The following is a 25,317-nucleotide window of genomic DNA, read 5'->3' as shown; positions in this document are numbered from 1 at the left end:
CAATTCCTTTATTTAATTAATTTTTATCTACTGGAGTTGTCCTATTATGAAAGATACTGAAGCCTACATTGTAATTTTATTATTTTTCAATTTCTCTTTGCATTTCTAGTATTTTTCCTTTTAATATTTAGCTACTACTTTAGTTCATACAGATGTTCGACCAGTATTTTCTTTTTTTAAAAAAATACATATATATTTGATCCTATCCATAGATGCTGAAAAGAGATTTGATAAACTTAAGGCATTCCTCATAAAAATTAGAACAAAATAGAAGTTAACTATTTAAATATAATACTCTTGTTACCAAAACTCAATAGTATCTCATATGCTGAAGCATTAAAACCCACATTTTGGTTAAAGTCAGAACTATGCTTTTTATTATTAAGCAAATGCTAGTGAAAGCACTAAGGAAAGACCATAAAGATGAGGAAATTCAACATAAAGCTGCGTTTTTTCTGCTGATAGAAAATCTAGAAAGTCAAAAAGAGTCCAGTCAAAAAATGAAGTAGACTTAAAATTTGTTAGTATGGCTACATATGAGATAAATACACAATAACTGATTTTCTCTATTCTAAGCAGTGATTGCCTAAAAGCAGAAGTAGGAACATATATTCCATTCACCATAATGAAAAAAATTATGAAATTATTTAGGAATAAATTTTCAAAGAAAGCCACAGAAGTTATGTGAAGAAAACTGAAGTCTTATTGGAAGAGAAAATAAGATTTGAGCACATGGAAACTCATACTTTTTTCTTGAAAAGACAATATAAAAGTGTCAGTTCTTTCAAAAGTATGATGTAAATATCACGCAAATGCAATTTTGGGATAAGTTGAGAGGGGGGTGTTTTTGTGTGTGTTCGAATTAAGTTAAATACTCTTAAATGTATATTGCAGAATCGGTGCCAGCAGGAGTCCGATACAGTGTGAAAAAGAAAACAGCCAGACTTGCCTTATTAGATATTAAGTCACTAAGGAAAGCAGGAATAAACACAGATTAATGGAGCAGAAGAGAGAAGGGAGACTGGATATCTATATATTTGAGAATGTAGTATATGACCAAGTTGGTATTTCAAAACAGTGGGGAAAAAAGGAGTTATTTAATAAAGGATGCTAGAAAAATGAATGTCTTGAAAGAAAGTAAAGCTAGATTATAAAATTAAATGAAAAATGTTTTTCATCTTGTAGAAAAATATAAAATATACAGTCTAGGGGCAGGGAAGACAAAAACAGGAATCCAAAAGCTGTAACCGAAAAAGAAATGAACTTGTATAGACATAGACACGCCCGTGCACGCACACATGAGTATTGGATAGATGCCATAAATAAAGGCGATAGTGGATTTATAAAAATTTGCAACAGGGCTTCCCTGGTGGCGCAGTGGTTGAGAGTCCGCCTGCCGATGCAGGGGACACGGGTTCGTGCCCCGGTCTGGGAATATCCCACATGCTGCGGAGCAGCTGGGCCCGTGAGCCATGGCCGCTGAGTCTGCATGTCCAGAGCCTGTGCTCTGCAACGAGAGAGGCCACAACAGTGAGAGGCCTGCGTACTGCAAAAAAAAAAAAAAATTTGCAACAAAGAATACAGAGTATTAACAATCCATGATAAAGAAGGAGCTTTGCAAGTTGACTAGAAAGAGAGAAACAGCCCATAGGAACTAGATAAAGGATGTGGAGCTGCATTCACAGAGCAGCAAATCCAATAAAATAAACTCACTAGTGGCCAGGGAAACACTAGTAGCCTGGTGACCAAAATTAGTGTAAAAGATTTAAAGCATGTACAATATAAAGAGGTCTTACAAATCCGTAAGATGACAACTAACTGAATTTCCAAAACAGATAGGAATAGTCCCAATGTATATCCAGTGAACTTGTTTTATCTAATCAAAGACATACAAATTAAAACAAAAATGACATACTTTGGCAACTTTCTAAAAATAGCAATCCCAAGCATTAGTAAAAGTGTGAAAAAGAAAGTACCACCATACATTTCTTGCGTGTTTATTAAATTGACCTTTGTAGGGGTCAGTTTCCCATAGGTAGCAAAAAGCCTGTTAAAGTATTCATGTTCTTTCATCCAGCAATTTAACCTATTGGAATTTATCCTAGAAAATCCTTATCATTAATTACAAAGGTATCTATTTAAATATTGATAGATATTTAAATATTGTTTATGTGAAAACAACTTAAATACCTGAAAACAAAGTAATTTTTAATATATATATAAAATCAGATATTATACATCTATAAAGTGACATATTAGAAAATCTTTAATGGCATGGATGGGAAATGCATGAACAAAGTTATAAAACAGTGTATACGGTATGATCTTATTTTTGAAAGTTTATATATCTTTTTTCAAAGAACATGTTTTATATACACGTGTGTATATGTGTGTATCTGGCCTCAGCAAGTGCTGTATTGTTATTCACATCTTGCCTTTGATGTTCTAATAATGCACCAGTACTGTCGAATTATGGGAAATGTCAACAGGTTTCCACTCTACCTAGAAAATAAAACTTGAAGATCCAGAGAACCAATGCCCATCCGAAGAGATATTCGTAACTGAAAAGATTCATGCGTTTACACATGGAAACACAAAAGTTCAATAGATTTAGGATAGGAAAGTGAAAATATATGTCCCTAAAATTAATGTGTAAGACCTGAAGTCAGGTTGGATAAGCAAGATTGTTCACAAGGATACCATTTTTAGTTTCACCTTTCAGCTGAAATTTGCTTTTTAAGCGCAGGATGGTTCTTTCATAGAAAAAGAGTAGGCACTAACTTTGACTTATTAAAAAAACAACAGCAACAACAATATGGGACAAGAGACCAATGATCCTAGAGCACAGATCATCAGTTTCTAATTCTGAATACCCTCAGAGGATTTAATATCTATGCTGAGCTCAAAATGTCTAAGGAATGAGTTAGTAGGGATGGAGAAGAATATGTATCAGGAGATGAATTGGGACCTACCCCTAGAGCCAAGGTCAATCCCCTAAACAGCTTTGCTTCTATACCGTGGGGGAGGAGTGGACTGCATTTTAGACAGCAGAACTCAGTGTCACTACAACAGACTTGTCTCTCTCCCAAGGAAGAGGAAATCTAGAGAAAGGAAGGTAAAGGGTAGCAGCCTAAACCGAACCTCTCTTCAGGTGCTGTAGGTGATCCTCCCACCTGGAGGAAGAACAATCACAATGAGAGTCTGAGCACGTACCACCTGCCAGGCACTTCTCTAAGCATCCTGCAGTCCTGTTTCCAACTGATCTTCACAAAACCCTATGAGAGTCGCTACTGTTATCACCTACATTTACAGATGAGGCTTCTAGTGAACTTGGCAAGCCATAGAGCTGATAAGAGGCAGCGCTGGAAGCCGCCTGACTCCACCTTTTGTTCCATATGCATCCAACTTGTACAGAAGGAAAGATGAATAATGTCCCTAGTAGGAAACAGTAGTGTTTTCTCTAACAAAGAAAATGGTACTGTTTGAGCCTTAATACCAGTTGATTTTAGGTCATGCATGCCCTATTATTTTGAAACTGAAAGTGTCTTCTTTATCGGTATTTTTCATCTAAATATATCCAAATCTGTCCACTCAAAGCTGTTCTTCAAAGTGTACTGACTAGTGCCAATTTGTCATGCTTATTATTAGCCATGTACTATTACATGTCAGTGTCAAAGTGGCACAGTGAATGACTTTTTAGTTATTAACTCCAACTTTTATTCTGTTGGGGTTTTTTAAATTAATCTGAAAAATAGTGCCCAAAACCAGCGGTCTCAGCATTTTCTTTTAACACACATACATCTTAGATCACAAGCTGCTTTATCAAAAACTATCTAATAGGGCTTCCCTGGTGGCACAGTGGTTGAGAGTCCGCCTGCCGATGCAGGGGACACGGGTTCGTGCCCCGGTCCGGGAGGATCCCACATGCCGCGGAGCGGCTGGGCCTGTGAGCCGTGGCCGCTGGGCCTGCGCGTCCAGAGCCTGTGCTCCGCAACGGGAGAGGCCACAACAGTGAGAGGCCCGCATACCGCAAAAAAAAAAAAACAAAAAACTATCTAATACATGTAGTTAGATTTATGGATCTAGCTCTAATAGAAAATAAACTTATTTGTAATTTTTTTAAAAGCAGGCATTAAAATGATATCCAAAATAAATTATATTTTTGTATATTCTGCATACATTTGATTATGGAAGGGGGAAAGAAAAGACATTTCAGTTGTTATCAGCTCCATTAAAGATCACTTTGGATTAAAAAGAAACAAAAAAGCTTACATTTCTATTATTCTGCCACTGAACTATATAATTGAATCTGGGCAAACGGGGATTTCTTCACTCCGTTCTTTCATTTTAAACATACAAATGTGTAAAGACTTGGCCCTCCTCCATTCCTGGTGAGTAGGGCTCTACTAATAATCATGTACCCAAGTTGATTTGCATACTGAAAAGTCTGTTGTTTTCATACCAGAAAATTTAAAGATAGTTTAACTCCTTTGTAATTGTAGGAACTTATCTTTTCTTAATCCATTATGCATTATTTTAGCTATTATAAATTGGTAAATGAAATAGAGGCACATCTCAACTTCTGAGTATCCATTTCATTATTGTCACTTACGTATGAACCAAGTTCTGCAAGCCTGCCAACCCCTGGCCTGCTACCTTCTGGGAGGAAGCTAACTTGTCTGGTAGTAAGGGTTCCCCTGGGCTAGAGGCCCCAGGGCCAAGAGATCTTGATACGATGGTTTGAAAAGTAAGCTCTTTTCTCAGTAGTCAAGAGTTGTATGTGGCTTTGTGCTGTCTGGAGACATTTACTAACTATAAAGTTTAAAAATTGTCAAGACACTGCCAGGTATAAAAGCCTCTCTCGCTCTGGCCCTAATGCCTTTCTGAGTCTGTGATGCTTGAAGACCCAGCTCCAGGAAAGGAGTGACAAGATACAACCTGTCTTTTCTTCTCCTTCTTCCCAGTTCTCACTTTTTCACCTTACTGTCTTTTTTAGCTTCTAATGTTACGATGTTGCTCTTCTTTATAATATAGATAGTGTTTTAATTACGTTGAAGTCCATCATTCCAGAGCTCTAAATTCCAAGCAAGCAGCTTATTAGAAACTTTGGGAACACTGCCTTTCTGTAAGGTAACACCCAACAGCCCCACCGAAGATGGCTGTAATTCTTTCAGAACCAAGAATTCACAGAACCAAGTTGAAAAAAATCCACTAGAGCAGGTCAGTCTCATTAACTGAATATAGAAGTTGTAGCAGATGCTCACATTTAAGAACTTTTCCATGTGCCAGTCCTATGCAAAGAGCCTTGTGTACATTAGTTCACAAAATTGTTATAACAGCCTCATGCAGAAGGAATTATAATTCCCTCCTCTATTTTCAGATGAGAAGATAGGTGGTCTATAGATATTGGTTAAATAAGCATTTCTGGAACCTCTTTAAGTGCAGGACATTATGTCAGGTACTAAGGTTCTAAAGAGGCAAAGACACGGTCCTGCCCTTTAGATTTTTATGTTTCCCTGGGACACTGTGGGTTCCTGTGAGCTTCTAGTTCTGTAGTGCAGGATGGCAGGTTAAGTGCCCAAAAGAGCACATCAGCACATATGCCTTAAGCACTCACAGAGGGCAAGACCACTTGGCCTGAATATGTAAAGAAAACTCTGCTTAGAACCCTTAGAATTTGAGCTGGTCTTTGAAGAAAATTGAGATAAAATATTTCAGGGAAAGAACCTGAAATATTTGAGGCAGAGCAATGTTCTTGGCCATTTTGTGAAATAATAATTTGAATATATGTCTTGAGTAGAAGACATGAGGTCCATAATTGGCATCTTCAGGGCCCAGGAGAGGAGTGCCCTGGATAGTGGTATAAAGAAGATACTTGAATGCAGTATTTCCCCCACTAACCATGCCGGCATCTGTGGACTAACAGAAGCGAAAGTTAGGTTAGAGCCTAACATGCTAACATTATGATGCAGTAGCGCTTACTATGTATCAGATCTCGTTTTGTCTTTTTACATATGTTATTTAATCCTTGCAACAGCCCTGGGAGGTGGTTTTTAGATACAGGAACTAAGTCACAGAGAGATTCATTCATTCATTTACTATGAGGCAGAGCTAGGATTTGAACCCAGGCAGTCTGCTTTCACAGCCCTCATGCTCTGTACTGCAGGGAATCTAGAATTTTTTCACAAAACATTTCTGTCAGTGGTACCATCTGTCTCAAAACTTGCCATTTCTATATTGAACAGACACGTGTGCATGTAGACATACACCGCTACCCTACAGGTTGTCAAGAAGAATGCAGAAAGGGGCAGTTTAGCTTCTTACTAGTAGAGTATATACCACTTTGCTACCAGTTTGTAATGATACGTGGCTGTATTTGCTTGATAAGCATTAAGAACCGCCTAGAGGAGAAGGCTGGGACAGGTGAGCTGCGGGAACTGGTGTAGAGTGACTGAGTAGCAAGATGGTGGGGGTTGCATGGGGAAGGAGAGAGTCCCAGGCTGTGGACCACTGAGGCTGATGGGCCTGTAACCCTGACTGAGGAGAAGCGCTGGGCAGAAGGCGGAGGCAGAAATGCTGACTGCAGAGGAGTTGTTGGGTTTTTTTGTTGTTTTTTATTATCACTATGGCTGATACCTTTTTGTTTTGAATTTTACTTTATTTTTTTTATACAGCAGGTTCTTATTAGTCATCCATTTTAAACACATCCGTGTATACATGTCAATCCCAATCTCCCAATTCATCCCACCACCACCACCACCACCCCACAGCTTTCTCCCCTTGGTGTCCATACGTGTTCTCTATCTGTGTCTCTATTTCTGCCCTACAAACCAGTTCATCTGTACCATTTTTCTACATTCCACATATATGCATTAATATACGATATTTGTTTTTCTCTTTCTGACTTACTTCACTCTGTATGACAGTCTCAGGTCCATCCACGGCTCTCCAAATGACCCAGTTTCATTCCTTTTTATGGCTGAATAATATTCCATTGTATATATGTACCACATCTTCTTTATCCATTCATCTGTCGACGGGCATTTAGGTTGCTTCCATGACTTGGCTATTGTAAATAGTGCTGCAATGAACCCTGGGGTGCATGTGTCTTTTTGAATTATGATTTTCTCTGGGTATATGCCCAGTAGTGGGATTGCTGGGTCATATGGTAATTCTATTTTTAGTTTTTTAAGGAACCTCCATACTCTTCTCCATAGTGGCTGTATCAGTTTACATTCCCACCAACAGTGCAGGAGGGTTCCCTTTTCTCCACACCCTCTCCAGCATTTGTTTGTAGATTTTCTGATGATGCCCATTTTAACTGGCGTGAGATGATACCTCACTGTAGTTTTGATTTTCATTTCTCTAATAGTGATGTTGAGCAGCTTTTCGTGTGCTGCTTGGCCATCTGTATGTCTTCTTTGGAGAAATGTCTATTTAAGTCTTCTGCCCATTTTTGGATTAGGTTGTTTTTTTTTAATATTGAGCTGCATGAGCTGCTTGTATATTTTGGAGATTAATACTTTGTCCATTGATTCATTTACAGATATTTTCTCCCATTCTGAGGGTTGTCTTTTCACCTTGTTTGTAGTTTCCTTTGCTTTGCAAAAGCTTTGAAGTTTCATTAGGTCCCATTTGTTTATTTTTGTTTTTATTTCCATTACTTGAGGAGGTGGATCAAAAAAGATCTTACTGTGATTTATGTCAAAGAGTGTTCTTCCTATGTTTTCCTCTAAGAGTCTTACAGTGTCCGGTCTTACATTTAGATCTCTAATCCATTTTGAGTTTATTTTTGTGTATGGTGTTAGGGAGTGTTCTAATTTCATTCTTTTACATGTAGCTGTCCAGTTTTCCCAGCACCACTTATTGAAGAGACTGTCTTTTCTCCATTGTATATTCTTGCCTCCTTTGTCATAGATTAGGTGACCATAGGTGTGTGGGTTTATCTCTGGGCTTTCTGTCCTGTTCCATTGATTTATATTTCTGTTATTGTGCCAGTACCATATTATCTTGACTGCTGTAGCTTTGTAGTATAGTCTAAAGTCAGGGAGTCTGATTCTTCCAGCTCAAGACTGATTTGGCTATTCAGGGGTCTTTTGTGTCTCCATACAAATTTTAAGATTTTTTGTTCTAGTTCTTTAAAAACATGCCATTGGTAATTTGATAGGGATTGCACTGAATCTGTAGATTGCTTTGGGTAGTATAGACCTTTTCACAATATTGATTCTTCCAATCCAAGAATGTGATATATCTCTCCATCTGTTTGTGTCATCTTTGATTTCTGTCATCAGTGTCTTTAACTCCTTAGGTAGGTTTATTCCTAGTTATTTTATTCTGTTTGTTGCAGTGGTAAATGGGACTGTTTCCTTGATTTCTCTGTCTGATCTTTTGTTGTTAGTGAAGACGAATGCAAGAGATTTCTGTGAATTTTGTATCCTGCAACTTTACCAAATTCAGTGATTAGCTCTAGTAGTTTTCTGGTGGCATCTTTAGGATTCTCTGTGTAGAGAGTCATGTCATCTGTAAACAGTGACAGTTTTACTTCTTCTTTTCCAATTTGTATTCCCTTTATTTCTTTTTCTTCTCTGATTGCCATGGCTAGGACTTCCAAAACTATGTTGAATAATAGTGGCAAGAGTGGACATTCTTGTCTTGTTCCTGATCTTAGTGGAAATGCTTTCAGTTTTTCACCATTGAGAATGATGTTTGTTGTGGGTTTGTCGTATATGGCCTTTATTATGTTGAGATAGGTTCCCTCTCTGCCCACTCTCTGGAGAGTTTTTATCATAAATGGGTGTTGAATTTTGTCAAAAGCTTTTTCTCCATCTATTGAGATGATCATATGGTTTTTATTCTTCAGTTTGTTAATATGGTGTATCACATTGATTGATCTGCATATATTGAAGAATCCTTGCATCCCTGGGATAAATCCCACTTGATCGTGGTGTATGATCTTTTTAATGTGTTGTTGGATTCTGTTTGCTAGTATTTTGTTGAGGATTTTTACATCTATATTCATCAGTGATATTGGTCTGTAATTTTCCTTTTTTGTAGTATCTTTGTCTGGTTTTGGTATCAGGGTGATGGTGGCCTCATAGAATGAGTTTGGGAGTGTTCCTTCCTCTGCAGTTTTGTTACCTCTTCTCTAAATGTTCGACAGAATTCGCCTGTGAAGCCATCTGGTCCTAGACTTTTGTTTATTGGAGGATTTTTAATCACAGTTTCAATTTCAGTGCTTCTGATTGGTCTTCATATTTTCTATTTCTTCCTGGTTCAGTCTTGGAAGGACATATACCTTTCTAAGAATTTGTCCATTTCTTCCAGGTTGTCCATTTTATTGGCATAGAGTTGCTTGTAGTAGTCTCTTAGGATGCTTTTTATTTCTGCGGTGTCTGTTGTAACATCTCCTTTTTCATTTCAAACTCTATTGAGTCCTCTCCCTCTTTTTCTTCATGGGTCTGGCTAAAGGTTTATCAATTTTGTTTATCTTCTCAAAGAACCAGCTTTTAGTTTTATTGATCTTTGCTATTATTTCCTTCGTTTCCGTTTCATTTATTTCTGCTCTGATCTTTATTATTTCTTTCCTTCTACTAACTTTGGGTTTTGTTTGTTCTTCTTTCTCTGGTTCCTTTAGGTGTAAGGTTGGATCATTTGAGATTTTTCTTGTTTCTTGAGGTCGGCTTGTATTGCTATAAACTTCCCTCTTAGAACTGCTTTTGCTGCATCCCATAGGTTTTGGATCATCGTGTTTTCGTTGTCATTTGTCTCTAGGTATTTTTTGATTTCCTCTTTGATTTCTTCAGTGATCTCTTGGTTACTTAGTAACGTATTGTTTAGCCTCCATGTGTTTGTGTATTTTATGTTTTTTTCCTTGTAACTGATTTCTAATCTCATAGCATTGTGGTCAGAAAAGATGCTTGATATGATTTTAATTTTCTTAAATTTACTGAGGCTTGATTTGTGACTCAAGATGTGATCTATCCTGGAGAATATTCTGTGTGCACTTGAGAAGAAAGCGTGATCTGCTGTTTTTGGATAGAATGTCCTATAAATATCAATTAAATCTATCTGGTCTATTGTGCCATTTAAAGCTTGTGTTTCCTTATTAATTTTCTGTTTGGATGATCCATCCATTGGTGTAAGTGAGGTGTTAAAGTCCCCCACAATTATTGTGTTACTGTCGATTTCCTCTTTTATACAGTTGCCTTATATATTGAGGTGCTCCTATGTTGGGTGCATATATATTTATAATTGTTATATCTTCTTCTTGGACTGATCCCTTGATCATTATGTAGTGTCCTTCCTTTTCTCTTGTAACATTCTCTATTTTAAGGTCTATTTTATCTGATATGAGTATTGCTACTCCAGCTTTCTTTTGATTTCTATTTGCTTGGAATATCTTTTTCCATCCCCTCTCTTTCAGTCTCTTTGTGTCCCTAGGTCTGAAGTGGGTCTCTTGTAGACAGCATATATATGGGTCTAGTTTTTGTATCCATTCAGCCAGCCTGTATCTTTTGGTTGGAGGATTTAATCAATTCACTTTTGAGGTAATTATTGATATGTATGTTCCTATGACCATTTTCTTAATTGCTTTGGGTTCTTTTTTGTAGGTCCTTTTCTTCTCTTGTGTTTCCCACTTAGAGAAGTTCCTTTAGCATTTGTTGTAGACCTGGTTTGGTGGTGCTGAACTCTCTTAGCTTTTGCTTGTCTGTAAAGCTTTTGATTTCTCCATCAAATCTGAATGAGATCCTTGCCGGCTAGAGTAATCTTGGTTGTAGGTTCTTCCCTTTCATCACTTTAAGTATATCATGCCACTCCCTTCTAGCTTGTAGAGTTTCTGCTGAGAAATCAGCTGTTAACCTTATGGGAGTTCCCTTGTATGTTATTTGTCATTTTTCCCTTGTTGCTTTCAATAATTGTTGTCTTTTACTTTTGTCAGTTTGATTACCATGTGTCTCGGCATGTTTCTTCTTGGGTTTATCCTGCCTGGGACTCTCTGTGCTTCCTGGACTGTGGCTATTTCATTTCCCACATTAGGGAAGTTTTCAACTATAATCTCTTCAAATATTTTCTCAGGCCTTTTCTCTTTTTCTTCTCCTTCTGGGACCCCTCTAATGCGAATGTGGTTGTGTTTAATGTTGTCCTAGAGGTCTCTTAGGCTGGCTTCGTTTCTTTTCATTCTTTTTTCTTTATTCTGTTCCACAGCAGTGAATTCCACCATTCTGTCTTCTGGGTCACTTATCCATTCTTCTGCCTCAGTCATTCTGCTATTGATTCCTTCTAGTGTATTTTGCATTTCAGTTATTGTATTGTTCATCTCTGTTTGTTTGTTCTTTGATTCTTCTAGGTCTTTGTTAAACATTTCTTGCATCTTCTCAATCTTTGCCTCCAAGGTCCTGGCTCATCTTCACTATCATTATTCTGAATTCTTTTTCTGGAATGTTGCCTATCTCAACTTCATTTGGTTGTTTTTCTGGGGTTTTGTCTTGTTCCTTCATCTGGTGCAAAGTACTCTGCCTTTTCATTTTGTCTGTCTTTCTGTGAATGTGGTTTTCCTTCCACAGGCTGCAGAATTGTAGTTCTTCTTGCTTCTGCTGTCCGCCCTCTCACAGAGGAGTTTTGAAAGTAAATGTGAAATGTGAACTCAGTTCTGAATCAGAAGCCAGGTGGCATAACATGTAACAAGAGGTGAAGACATGTCTTTTTCCTCATTGAGAGAGAAAGTGGGGAAAGGGTAGATGAAGTGGAGGTGAGACAGCTAGAACAAGGATTATGTCTCTGGTTGGTGGGCATAAAGAAACAGGCTCTGAGGTCTGCAGGTGGAGGGAGCACTAAAATATCAAACTCACTTGTCAAGGAAAAGTTTCATCTGTGATGGAGCAGGGTAGTCGTGATTGATGTTAAATTGACAAAAGGCTGCTAAATTTTTAATGCAGGTGAGTTAATAGGTAAGACACATTATATTACCTTCTTAGTGGATATATCACGCTCAGTGTAGCAGTGAAAGAGTTGGTCTTTGGACGCTTGATCAGATGGCCCACCTTCTAGCATGTAAATTCCTGCTACAGCACACCAGGCCATGGTCAACCAGTCTTTTCTCAGATGGTGAACACATCACCTCTTGACAGCTCTGAAAAAGCTTTTCCCTGTGGCTTCTAACCACAGGACCAAGTTCCCTCCTCTGGAGCCGAATGGCTTGGGCCTAGTCTCTCTTCTAGGACTTCAGACGCAAGTGCAGTGGAGTTGCCTCTACCAGCCTTGCACTGCCTCCTCTACTCCCATGTCAACAGTGCACAGGGTCCCTAAAGGACTGTCCCTCTCTGGTTTTGAACCTAAACCTTGTTGATTATAGGTATTCTCATTTTTTTATGACATAGCTCTTATTAAGGGCTGAGTATTTTATAACGCAGTTATGAAACCAGATTGAAACCTGGTCCTTTCTCTAAGGTAAATCACAGAGTAGAGGAGACGGACAGTATATATTTATAGAGGTTCAGTAATGGTTCAGTAGTAAGGGTAAACATGGTGAGCTAAGGTGGGGAAGTTGCTTCATATCTTTACTGTTCTTAATATTGAGGTAAAATTTGAATAGAGTGAAATGCACAGATCTTAAATGTACCATTTGATGTAATCCACACCCTAATCAAGATATAGAATAGTCCTGCCCCCCAAGATATAGTCCCTGCCCCCCTGAAAATTACCTCATGCTCCCTTCCAATCAGTTCCCTCCCCCACAGGCAACTACTGTTCTGATTTCCGCCACCACAGATTAATTTCGCGTACCTCATGTGGTTCTGTGATTGCAAATTTCACATCAAAAGTCTCTCACTGCAGATAAGTTGATATGGAAGAAAGCAACATTCAGAGACTATGCATCAACATGCTGTGTGCCCTTGGGCAAAAATCTTAACCTCCCTGGGCCTCGTTACAGGGTTCCATAGGTGATCCTCTTGATTCTTTAAAGATCGAACTCTGCTCACATTTTTAATCTCAAAACTGCCACCTCCCCCCATCGCAGTCCGTTCAAGAACCCGGAGCAGAAACAAACCTCGGGCTCATTCCACCCTCTCCAGTTGAGCATTCTGTCAGGTCAGTTCTTCCTTGTGATTTTTTTGGACATGTCACTTACTTTAGTCCCTACCTCCTCTTCATCTCTTGCCTTGTAATGACCAATCAAATTACTTTTCCGACCTCTCTTGCCCCCGGTCCTCTCCAAACTATTCTTATTACTGCCCCCAAGCTAACCCCTGATAAAATGAAACAAATTCTGGCCGCTTTTCTATTTAAAATCCTTAAGTGGTTCTCCACCATTTAAGGTGCTTCTCTGTCACCTACAGACTTGAGTTCCAATTCTCAAGTTTGACAATGAGGCCTTAACCGAATGCCTCCAGCCTGTGTTTAGTGCCCTCAGCTCCCCAGCGATCTCTGCTGGGAGGCTCACCCTGCCATCTCTGCTGGGAGGCTCACCCTGCCATCGCTCTCCTGCTTCCCCAGCTCCCTCCCCATTTCCACAGGCCCCTGTTAGGGCACTGCACTTGCCGTCCCCCTGATTCTGCTGTGAGCTCTGCAGTGAGGTTAGGGACCGTATTTTATTCACTTCTCTATCTCCAGCATCTGGCATATGACTTTGTCGACAACGCTTAACCCCAAAGTAACTAAATCATGAGATTTCTAAGGATGGTGCTGCACTGGGTCAGGGTCTTATTCAGACTTCACATTGATGTTTCTAGAAATAAAAAAATCATATGGAAGTTTTCATGCATGTCTGACCACTTCATCAAGTCTGATTCTGAGTTTTTCATTCCAGTAGCTTTCGTGATAATATTGGGTTAATGGTGAGCAAGTTTTTTATTTGGAGAGAGGGTGTATTTATTATTGATAGGAGGTCTCAAAACAGTGAGTCCCGCTGGTGTGAAAGAGCTGTCTGTGCTCTAATTCCTATCTCAAATCTAACTCATGTGCTTCTTCGTTTAGTTCTACAATGGCAGATTACCGTTTCTACAAATGAAGGTAATTTCTTTCTAAAGGTAATTTGTGGTAATTAGCAAGCAGATAAAAAACTAAAAATGACTGGTAAATACTGACCCAAGAGCATAGGAAGATGAGTATTTACAGCCCTTGTTTGTTCATCTTGGTTCACTTGGTCCTGGTTTTGTGAGTCAGCATTGCTGTCTGAATTGATCTTTACTCCACCTGTATTTTTATCTTTTCCAAAACCTAGGTAAGAACCTGGATGCCGTCCATGACATCACGGTGGCATACCCTCACAACATTCCCCAGACAGAGAGGCACCTCCTCCTTGGGGACTTTCCTAAGGAGATCCACTTCCACGTCCACCGATACCCAGTGGACACCCTCCCAACATCCAAGGAGGACCTCCAGCTCTGGTGCCGCAAGCGGTGGGAAGAGAAAGAGGAGAGGCTGCGCTCCTTCTATCAAGGGGAGAAGAATTTTTACTTTACGGGGCAGACTGTCATTCCGCCTTGCAAGTCTGAGCTCAGGGTCCGTGTGGTCAAATTGCTCTCCCTACTGTACTGGACCCTGTTCGGCCCTGCCGTGTGCCTGCTCGTCTGTCTGTACAGCCTTGTCCGATGGTATTTTATAATCATCATTGTCGTCTTCGTGGTGCAGGAGAGAATATTTGGTGGACTGGAGATCATCGAACTTGCATGTTACCGTTTTTTACACAAACAGCCACATTTAAATGCAGAGAAAAAGGAGTAAGGTTGTAAGGTTCACAGTGTAAAAACCTAGGGGATATTTTGGATAAGCTTTTGTAAACCGAGATGCTTTTTTGCATGACTATGTCAAATATTTCTTACTATCGTCATTATTTGTTAAAGATATTTTGCACTTAGTTTTGTGGGAAAATATTGCTACACACACGATTTTTTTTTTTTTAAATCTCTGAATGTAATTTCAGCACTGTGCAGCAGGGAGCGATCGCTGTGAAATAACTTGGGCCAGAGTATTAGTGAACAATCATCAGGCTGTTAGCAGACAAGGCACACACGGATCTTCTTAGAGGCCCAATCCTGCTTCCTAACAGACTCCTCAGACAGGAGGCAGATCTGGGGCTCCTGGGCACTGGCCCAGATCAAGTGCTGGCACCTGACGGTGGAGGTGAGGGCCCTTGCTCCTGGCTCCCTCTCGGCCCTGTCCCCGCACTCCTTTCTATGCCAATCAAACCCTTGCATCCTTCCTCAAGACCAGAAAACAGAAACCCCTTGTCCTTAAGCTGAACAAACATTTTAATAGGAAGACCTTCATTACTCATGAAATCTTCGCATTTAGCCGTGCACTGACCTAGACGTCACAAGACCACCGGTGCCCGTTTGTCACGTGGAAAATAAGAGCTGGACAAGTCTCAGGGAGCAACCACAGGCTCTCCACTCAGAAACCTTAGTTTGAATTTTTAAAACCAGGCATTCATACAGTTTAGTTCTTCACTTCTGTGTAACCTTGTTTAGTGCGGGTTTCTTTACAGCTTGCTAGCAGGTGTAGCTTTTCTGCATTATAAACGGTATACATCAAGTCACTTACCTTTTAAAGGAAAGCGTAGAAGAACGTTCTCTTATTGCCATCAGAAACACTTGAAGTTGCGTCTTGGTTGAAATATTTCTTTAAAACCTGCCACAGAAAGGAAGGTTATTGTATTTTCTACATGTGCACGGGTGTCTAACTTCTGCCACTAAATCAGCAGCAGCACTTGCAGACAGGGCCGTAATGGTTTAACCTAAATTATTCAATCCTTGTAGCCTTGACAAGTTTTATTCTTAAAACCAAAATGGTCACACAAAAGGGAATTCTTTTTTAATGATAGTGAGGGATCTCTCTTTTTTAGTCCCAGGTTTCCTCTTTCATTAGTAAAACCCACATTTTACCAATTGTTCACCTAAATATTCCTGTTATTTGGAGTCAATGGAAAATTCAGCAAGTCAACAGCACCAGTCTCCTGAGGCAAAAAAGAAATGTGTGGTCATTGTTTCCACTCCGCTGGGGCCCTGCAGCTACGTTTTTTTTTTTTTTTTTTTGGTCCTAATGGGAATGCCGGTCAGAGCAGCAGAAAATATGGGGCAATTAAAAGTCTTTACTGGGCTTCCCTGGTGGCGCAGTGGTTGACAGTCCACCGCCAATGCAGGGGACATGGGTTCGTGCCCCGGTCTGGGAAGATCCCACATGCCGCGGAGCGGCTGGGCCTGTGAGCCATGGCCGCTGGGCCCGCGCGTCCGGAGGCTGTGCTCCTCAACGGGAGAGGCCACAACAGTGAGAGGCCCGCGAAAAAAGTCTTTACTGTTAAAAAAAAACCTGTCCGCTTATTCCTGCCTTGAACCAGCTTCAAACACTGTTTCTAGCTTTGTGTACTCTTGGCACGAGTGCCTTCTCCTTAATTACATCTCCTTTGTGCTGGACGGTGATTTCCGCCGGCAGTGGAAACCGGCATCGCTGTGACAGGCAAGCACGCTGTGAGCTAGACTTACCCAGCAGACTCTTCTTTCAGAAAGCCACCGCAGCACTCTGTTGGCATACCATCTTCACTGGAAGAGAACTAACTAGTGCCTCTGCTGCAGAGCCCAGCCTGTATTTAACTACTCTCCCAAGGCTGTTTTTAATCCTGCCGGGGCTACTAATTAGTTGCCGGGGCTACTAATTAGTTATTATGCACATCTGCTCCAGACCCAGCTTCCTTGGTTTCTAAGGTGGTTATTTTTTTAACCTTTTTCTTTCCCCCTTTAATAAAAGAGGTTTCTAATTTAGGTCTCTCTCAGACTTCTGGTTATATTTGGAAATAAGAAATAGTTTAACAATCAGGATTGCATTTGTCCTGGGTCAGAGAGAAACGCTGAGTTTTCTGCTCCACAGGTGTTTGTAATGTAGCCAGGCTGCCCTTCCTCCAACTCTCAAGGCTCCTTGGTTCAGGGTCTGGCTTTAATGGCGAGTCCTCTTGAACCCTATGAAACCTGTAAAAGGGGAACTCTTCCTTTTTAAAACATGTTTTCTTTTGATCGTAAAAAACATGTTTAAGATAAAATGCAAACTCTTTTTTAGTACCCTGAATTCATAAGCACCAAAACTGAGACATTGTACTTCTAAGAATTAGAAATAACTTCAAAAAGAAAAATGTTGCCTTTTTTGGTCTCTGGTGTGTTTTTTTTGTTTGTTTGTTTTGTTTTGTTTGCAATAAGGCTTCTTTTAAAATTGAAATCATTTGTGTTTTCCTACACAACTTTTTCTTCTCTTATTTAAAGAAATACACTGTGCATGATTTGGACTCTAAAATTGATAGTGTCAGGTAGAGGTTAATGCAGTTACAGTACTGCGCTTGGCCTCAGCTGTGACCCCTTCCCACCTCCCAGTCTGGCTCTGGACTCAGCGGCCGCCTGTCCGGCAGCATCTGGGCTCTCACCAGTCCATCCAGAGGAGACTCAGTGGAGTTAGAAATGTTTACAGTGCTGTATGTCCGTTTGTTACATCTTTACCGTTCAGATGAGATTTAAATACAGCAAGTGTGGTTGACATGGGACGTGGGAACCTACAAGGAAGGGCACTGATTAGGTCACAAGTTTTCCCAGCAGGCCTCTGATGAAACAAGCCAAAGTCATTGGAAAATTCAGTAGAAGAACATGGTGAAAGACTAAAAGAAAAATAAATGTCAGAGCCCATAATTTAAAGTTCTTAATAAAATCCTTGCTTGTTAGGCTACTAAAACACAGGCGGGGAGAAATCCCAGCTTCCACCTGAGTCACTTTGAAATTAGTTACGTCCATAGCCCCACGTCAGACCTCGTCCGTCAGCAGCCGACTGAACTCGCCGGGAGGGGAGACGTTCCCATCTCACTCGGGCTTCAAGCTCGGCCTGAGCACGCTGCCCTCCTGCACTTTTATAACGGAGACTAATGGAGGGAGCCTGTTGGTATTAAATTGTTTACACTTCTTTATATAAATAATGTGCTTTCAGTGCCTTAGTTACGGGTCCCTTTCTCTTGTTCCAAGAATTCTGCAATGTGTCTCTTAGGTAAAAGTCTCTTTTTGCTATTCACTGGGAGAAAAATGGTTTCTAAAACACTGGTCACTGTGGTCAATACTACTTTGTGAGGACATCTGGGAAAGAGAGCTTTATGTGGAGGTAGCGGTTGCCTCAGGGCTATTGTTTATGTTGCAGAAATGCTCTTGTCACATGATAAGCTTCAGATTAGACATGGCCCTAAAGTTGTCTTGTGCTGACCTTAAATTCTTATTTCAGAAGAGAATCTGGTTTAGGTAATTCATTTTTTAAAAGATCATGTGCAAAAACACTACGTTTTAAAAATAACTCACAGAATGGCCTTAGTTTTTTATGTCCGCTGGTATCTTTGTGAGTTGTGTTCTCTGTAGTATACATCCCAGAATAAAGTGGAGTGAATTCAATAGTTTACACGTGTGTTGGGTTTCTGTTTTTTGCAGGAATGACTGGAGGCTCTATTGTTATTGTATTATAACATGTGGTATTGAGGAAGAGCTGACCAGTTAGGACTCTCTTTCACAGATGTTTAAAACATAATGCCAAAGCAAAAAGGGAATATACCACCTTCATCACTGAAAAAGTCCAGGGGCCGCAGCTGAATTCACGGTTCAGTGAATGTCGTCAGAACTTGGTTTTCCCCCATCTCAGTTCAGCCTGAGGGCAGTGTGGTCGTTCCACAAGGGAGGGGGTCGCATGGGAAATATCCACACCACTAGCTGTAAGAGGTAAACGGGGCTCTATGCACACCCCTCCCCCACTGTCAGGGAATACAGGACTAGGAAGGCAATTCTTGGACCAAAGCTTGACAAATGCATGAAAACACACTTAGCAAACAGACACGCACAAAAATCATGGGACCTAAGGGTAGCAGGATATGCTGCCCCAGAATATGAGTGTAGGAGTTCAGGACATGCCATCCCAAATATACCACTTTGGAATATTGATTATTGTCAGCTGTAGGCACTTGAGAAACAGCAAATGCAGGGAAGGGCTGTCTCTGAACTTTCCTTTTCTGCCTGAAGACAGATCCTCCAAAAGAACTCAACTGCCATAAATCCCCTCCCCGGGAGTTTCATCAGCCGGAGGGGATTGACTCTTGTCACAGGAAAGGAGACTTCACACCCACACACTTTGCCACAAAAGGCCATACTCACCCCCCATCTATGCCAAGGGTCCATTCATCTTTCCTAGAAAACATTCACTATCCCCTAAGAGGGCTACTTTCTTCCTCCCCTTTTCCATTAAGATGGTATTTCAGGGGCTTCCCAGGTGGCACAGTGGTTGAGAGTCCGCCTGCCGATGCAGGGGACACGGGTTTGTGCCCCGGTCCGGGAAGATCCCACATGCCGCGGAGCGGCTGGGCCTGTGAGCCATGGCCGCTGGGCCTGCGTGTCCGGAACCTGTGCTCCACAACGGGAGAGGCCACAACAGTGAGAGGCCTGCGTACCGCAAAAAAAAAAAAAAAAAAAAGATGGTATTTCAGGCCTGGATTCTAAGCCACCTCAAAGAGTTACTCATTTTTCCCTGGGTATCTTCATGAATACATGAGGGATACATGCTAATAAATTTTTGACTGTTCTCCTCTTGTAAATCTGGCTAATATTACTGGAGTCTCAGCCAAGAACTCAGAAGGGTAGAGGGAAAATGATTTTCCTCCCCTACAGAACCTAAGCTCTGCAGTGCCCCATTCTGTCTTCGGGTTCTCCAACAAGCATTTGCTTGAAAGATCCACTCTGAGGGGAGCCCCCAATGTCATTCTCTGGGAAGGGGGCATGAGGGACCAGAAGAATGGGTTTCCAGGACTGGGCCATGGGACTGGTGGGATTTCTATATTCTGTTCAGGCAAAGGGGAGAGGAGAGCATAGTCTTTCTAGTCACCCATGTGCTTCCACATCACTCATTTCACTGATAAACTATGTAAAGGGCTTCAGCAGCTCCCTGCGAAGGGTGGGTTTTCAATGAGGTACTTCAAATGCCAGCTAGTAAGCCCTAGGATGTCACAGAGTCTAACCTACACTCATACAATGCACTCTTCACGCCAAAATGTTTTTAAAGTAAATACCTAAAAGACAACTTGCGCTCTCCTGGCTGCGTTGACTTGATTCCCAGGATCCACATGGTGACTTGAGGCCTGCAGTCACTTCAGCCCTACATCCTCTCAGGTTCAAATCTGGTGGGGAACAGCCAGGGAGACTGCTTCCCCAGTGGCTTAACACAAATCCTAAAGTGGGTTGCAATGCTCATTCCTAAACCACTTACTTGCCTGGAAATAACTAGGTGGCTTGCGTCCCTGGGTTACTCACCACCCCCTGGAGCCAGGGCTGGAGTTCGTTCCCCTGGACCACAGGGACCAAGTGCTGGGGAGGGATGAACTTTCAGAGGGCTGCTGTTGAGAACAGGATAAAATGACGCTGGGTGGCCAGATGTCCACCTCGACTATGAAACTTCCCAAACCTCCCAGTGGAGCCGGGAGCAAATCAGCACAGCTTGCAGAGAGAGTCCCTGACCCTGCACAGTGAGAAACAAAGGAGCTTGGCCGCCTCCTCCCATCAACACCAGGGGATATTTGGGAATCCAAGGTTCTCCAGAGCTATACACAGACAACCTCATCAACAATTGGTCCATCTGAATACTTTAATCATTACCTCTACTCAGATCACCCGACTTAAGCAAGACAGTATGGACAGCATTTTTCTTCCTGTGGGAAATCTGTTGAAGTACAAATCCTGTAGCTCTCATGTCTCTCCCTGTTGGCTGATGCAGTCCTGTTTCTTCCAGCACTGCAGGCACAGAATCTCAGTGTCGCTCACCCCTCCCTCACCTGCCCTGACAGTCAAGCTGTCACCCCCACCTGCGCCTTCCTCCTCAGGGGCAGCTCCTTCCTACCGCATTAGACCTGGCAAGTCAGCACTACCTACCAGTTCTCCCTGCTCCAGGAGATTGACGCCAGTCTCTATCCATGGGACCCAGGTGATCTCCCCACAACCCCAGTTTAATCATGGAACCCTGCGTCTCACCACCCCCAGTGGCTTTCTGCTGATGTCAGGCAGCCCAGACTCGACCTATCCCAGTTCTTCCCAATCCACCCTATCCTTGGGCCCAGGATTGGCCCCGGGTGTGGACCTTTTCACCCCAATGCAACTGGCTGCCTAAAACTCACGTGCCCCCTGCTCTTTCCCACCTTTGCTCATAAAGGTGCTTCCTTCACAGCCCAAATTCTGTCAAATCCCACTTTTTCTCTGAACTGTTTCCTCATCGGTCTAGCTTGAAATGTCCTCCTGTCGTGGTGATATTTCTCTGCAACTCTCGCTTGACCGTATTCCATACTATCTTACGTTATAGTTATTTTTCAGTCTTATTACCTCACCTGGAGTATAAGCTTCTGGAAAGCCAAGATAAGAATGCCTCATATTTCTCTTATCCCGAACAGTATTTAGCCCAGCATCTCACCAATTCCTTTTGCACAATAAATTCTAAACGGTGGTTCCTTGGAAGTCATTCAGAAAGCATCCTGTACTAAACTCAAGCTGGGTGCAGAAATTTACAAATTTAACATAACAAAAACAATAATTTGAAATGCAAACCCATCTACCTCTGGGAAATAGCTTTTTTTTTTTTTTTACAAGAATCAAATCGTTTTTGATTGATAATATGATTTACCAAAATATATTAGTAACTGAACTCTTAAAAGTAGAAACTTGGCTCAAAATGTGCATACTTAAGAAGCCTTGTTCAACTAATCTCACCTCCCCCAGCTACACCTGTGGAGGAGAATTTGCCAATACCTAGCATAATTCTTATGCACTTACCTTTGGCCCACAATCCCACTTTCAGAGATCTATCCCCCAAAACACACTGGCCCCCCAAAATTGTAAGATGCGTGCACAGAGCTCTTCATTGTAGTTCTGTTGGTAAGAATAAAATACTGGCAACAACCTAAATGTCCACGGTAGGGAATGACTGAATACTCTTTGGTATAATTATATGATTGAGTTCTGTGCAGCTGTACAGAGGCACGAGGGACATCTCCAGACACTGATATAGGACATTTCTCCAATATATTAAGTGAAAAAAGAAAAATGGAGAACAATGTGTATAGTTATGCTTTTATTGAAGAAGGTGAGGCCATACAGATACACACACATATGCTTAATTTAAAAGCTAACTCATTAAACATAATTTAAAAATATAAATTATAAAAGTAAAATTGTAACATATGGGGGAGGGAGGGAACATGATGGATGAGACTAGAATAGGAACTAGACTTCTTTTATATATCTTATTTTATGCTATATGCTTGACTTTGGAACCAAGTTAATGTTTTACATAATTATAAAATTAAATGAGGGAATTCCCTGACAGTCCAGTGATTAGGACTCAGCACTTCCACTGCAGTGGCCCAGGTTCAATCCCTGGTTGGGGAACTAAGATCCTGTAAGACACATGGCGCAGCCAAAATAATTTTAAATAGTAAAAGGTAAAAAAAAATTAAATGAAAAAGTAAAAGCAATTTCTAAAAATCAAAAGAAGAAAAGATAAAAATCAAAAGGAAAATGAAGCAAATGACCCTAACATATCAAATCTGTGGAATAATTACACAGAGAAATTTTTTGAGGTAATTATAATGTATATCCTTAACAGTATATATTCTCAAGGCAGAAAGAACTTCAAAAAAAATCTTAAATTGTTTTTGTCATCGTATTATTAGTAATGATACCAGTTTATTTTCTGAACTCTTAAAAGTAGAAACTTGGCTCAAAATGTGCATACTTAAGAAGCCTTGTTCAACTAATCTCACCTCCCCCAGCTACACCTGTGGAGGAGAATTTGCCATTTTTTGTAAGATTAGGCATGTAAGTAATTATGATATGTTGCTAGGACCAAGATCTTCAATGTAAAAAATATGTAAGTATAGAATTTTTAAAGTTAAAAAAATTCCCCAGAATCCTAAATTTGAACTGAAAATAATCAGTATGAATTTATGATGTATTTTGTCTTAAAAAACAAAACAAAACAAAACAAGAGCTACTTGGTAGTCCTGTCCATTAAAAATGCTAGAAATATGGGGCTTCCCTGGTGGCACAGTTGTTGAGAGTCCACCTGCCGATGCAGGGGACATGGGTTCGTGCCCCCGTCCGGGAAGATCCCACATGCCGCGGAGTGGCTAGGCCCGTGAGCCATGGTCGCTAAGCCTGTGCGTCCGGAGCCTGTGCTCCGCAACAGGAGAGGCCACAACAGTGAGAGGCCCGCATACCGCAAAACAAATAAAATAAAATAAAAATGCTAGAAATAATGGCCAACCAATAGCAATGAGCAGTCTAGTGCCCAGATAATGGAAAAACATTTTCCATTAAAAAGGAACCAGAGGTTCTTGGACAAATGGCCCAGGACAGGTAGAAGGTAAGCCTGGACATCTTGAAATACCAGAAAGCAAGGAAGCTTTCAAAGATCTCTGAGGTCAGCAATTAGGGCTTAATTTCCAAATATACAAACAGCTCATACAACTCAATAACAGAAAAACAAACAACGCAATCGAAAAATGGGCAGAAGACCTAAATAGACATTACTCCAAAGAAGACAGACAGATGGCCAGTAGGCACATGAAAAGCTGCTCAACATCACTAAATATTAGAGAAATGCAAATCACAACCACAGTGAGGTACCACCCACATCAGTCAGAATGGCCATCATCAAAAAGCCTACAGGTAACAAATGCTGGAGGGAATGTGGAGAAAAGGGAACCCTCCTACACTGCTGGTGGGAATGTATATTGGTGCAGCCACTACAGAAAACAGTATGGAGGTTTCTCAAAAAACTAAAAATAGAGCTACCACATGATCCAGCAATTCCACTCCTGGGCATACATCTGGAGAAAACCATAATTTGAAAAGACACATGCACCCCAGTGTTCATGGCAGCACTATTCACAATAGCCAAGACATGGAAACAACCTAAATGTCCATCGACAGAGGAATGGATAAAGAAGACGTGATTATATATATATATATATATATATATAAAATGGAATATTACTCAGCCATAAAAAAGAATGAAATAATGCCATTTGCAGCAACATGGATAGACCTAGGGATTATCATACTAAGTGAAGTAAGTCAGGAAGAGAAAGACAAATACCGTATGATATCACTTACATGTGGAATCTAAAATATGACACAAATGAACATATCTATGAAACAGAAACAGACTCACAGATATAGAGACCAGACCTGTGGTTGCCAAGGGGTGGGGGAGGGGTGGATTGGGAGTTTGGGATTAGCAGAGGCAAACTATTATATGCAGGATGGATAAACAAGGTCCTACTGTACAGCACAGGGAACTATATTCAATATCCTGTGATAAACTGTAATGGAAAAGAATATGAAGAAGAATATATATATGTATAACTGAGTCACTTTTGCTGTACAGCAGAAATTAACACAACATTGTAAATCAACTATATGTCAATAAAATTAAGAACAACAGCAACAACAAAGACTTTTGAGGTCAGGACAGACAGACTCGGGAGCCAACTTAAACAAGCTCCCACTGACCGAAGACAGACATCTTGAGCATTAGTAGGAACGCTAACTGAAACAGCGAAAGACGTCAAGTGTGGTAAAAGCCCGGAGTTAATGATACTCAAAATAAATAAGTAAAAACACACATCGATACATTTGGAAGATGCTAGATAACCAATTCATTACTCTGAAGAGTGGTATCTAGATGAAAAGAATTTAGCATTTAACCTTCCTTTCCTATATGAACGGTACCTCAAGCTAAATAGTTGATGAAGGAAAGTTTCTCTCTGTAGAAGTATTCCAGCTTATAAATGAAACCATAGACTAAAAATGACTTCAGAGTCACATTAATCAACTTCAATGGGTAAATCTTGTTGGGTTCTCCTTTGAGTAAATAAACCATAAAAATAAACTATGAGACAGTCAGTTACACTAAATGGGTATCTAATGATGTTAAGGAATTATTTTTTAGGTGTGAAATGGTACTGTGATTATGATTTTAAAGAGGTCTTATCCTTTGGAGAACCCGATGAAGTAGTGTGCCACCTGGGGCTGGGGAGTGGGTGGAGAACGGCTGAGCAGAGCCCGGAGCGGGTGGTCCTGTGTCTCTTGACGGATACGTGAGCCTGCCTCGTCCTAGCCTCTCTAAAGTGTGCACCTGGAGTAATAAAAGGTTAAAAGAAATTGCTTCCTCAAGAGATCTTAGAGTCCACACTTGTTTCAGCTCCCTTGCTGATGACAAGAAGGTACAGGCGTCTGGAGAAAGCTGGGCGTGGAGCGCAGGGGTCCCGTCCGG

At 40.8% G+C, this 25,317-nt stretch overlaps 2 protein-coding genes across 4 annotated transcripts in view; one reads left to right on the top strand and one right to left on the bottom strand.

The window, feature by feature from the left end:
- The window catches only part of LCLAT1 (lysocardiolipin acyltransferase 1), a 195,865-nt gene extending 177,458 nt beyond the window's left edge, over positions 1-18,407 (top strand). For all 3 annotated transcript variants that reach the window (XM_029232830.1, XM_029232831.1, XM_029232829.1), the window contains one exon: positions 14,222-18,407. In XM_029232830.1, the coding sequence (XP_029088663.1) occupies positions 14,222-14,724 (503 nt within the window). In that variant the 3' untranslated portion in view covers positions 14,725-18,407. The remainder of the gene's footprint in view (positions 1-14,221) is intronic.
- Positions 1-25,317, bottom strand: part of CAPN13 (calpain 13) — a 274,099-nt gene that overhangs the window by 120,195 nt on the left and 128,587 nt on the right. The window contains 1 exon segment of the mRNA XM_029232828.1: positions 15,544-15,630. Within this exon segment, the coding sequence (XP_029088661.1) occupies positions 15,547-15,630 (84 nt within the window). The 3' untranslated portion in view covers positions 15,544-15,546.

Source organism: Monodon monoceros, unplaced genomic scaffold, assembly GCF_005190385.1.
Source record: "Monodon monoceros isolate NGI ecotype Baffin Bay Population unplaced genomic scaffold, NGI_Narwhal_1 Super_Scaffold_19, whole genome shotgun sequence".
NCBI lineage: Eukaryota > Metazoa > Chordata > Mammalia > Artiodactyla > Monodontidae > Monodon > Monodon monoceros.
Note: the sequence above shows the minus strand (reverse complement) of the source record. Positions and strands in the feature narration are given on the sequence as shown.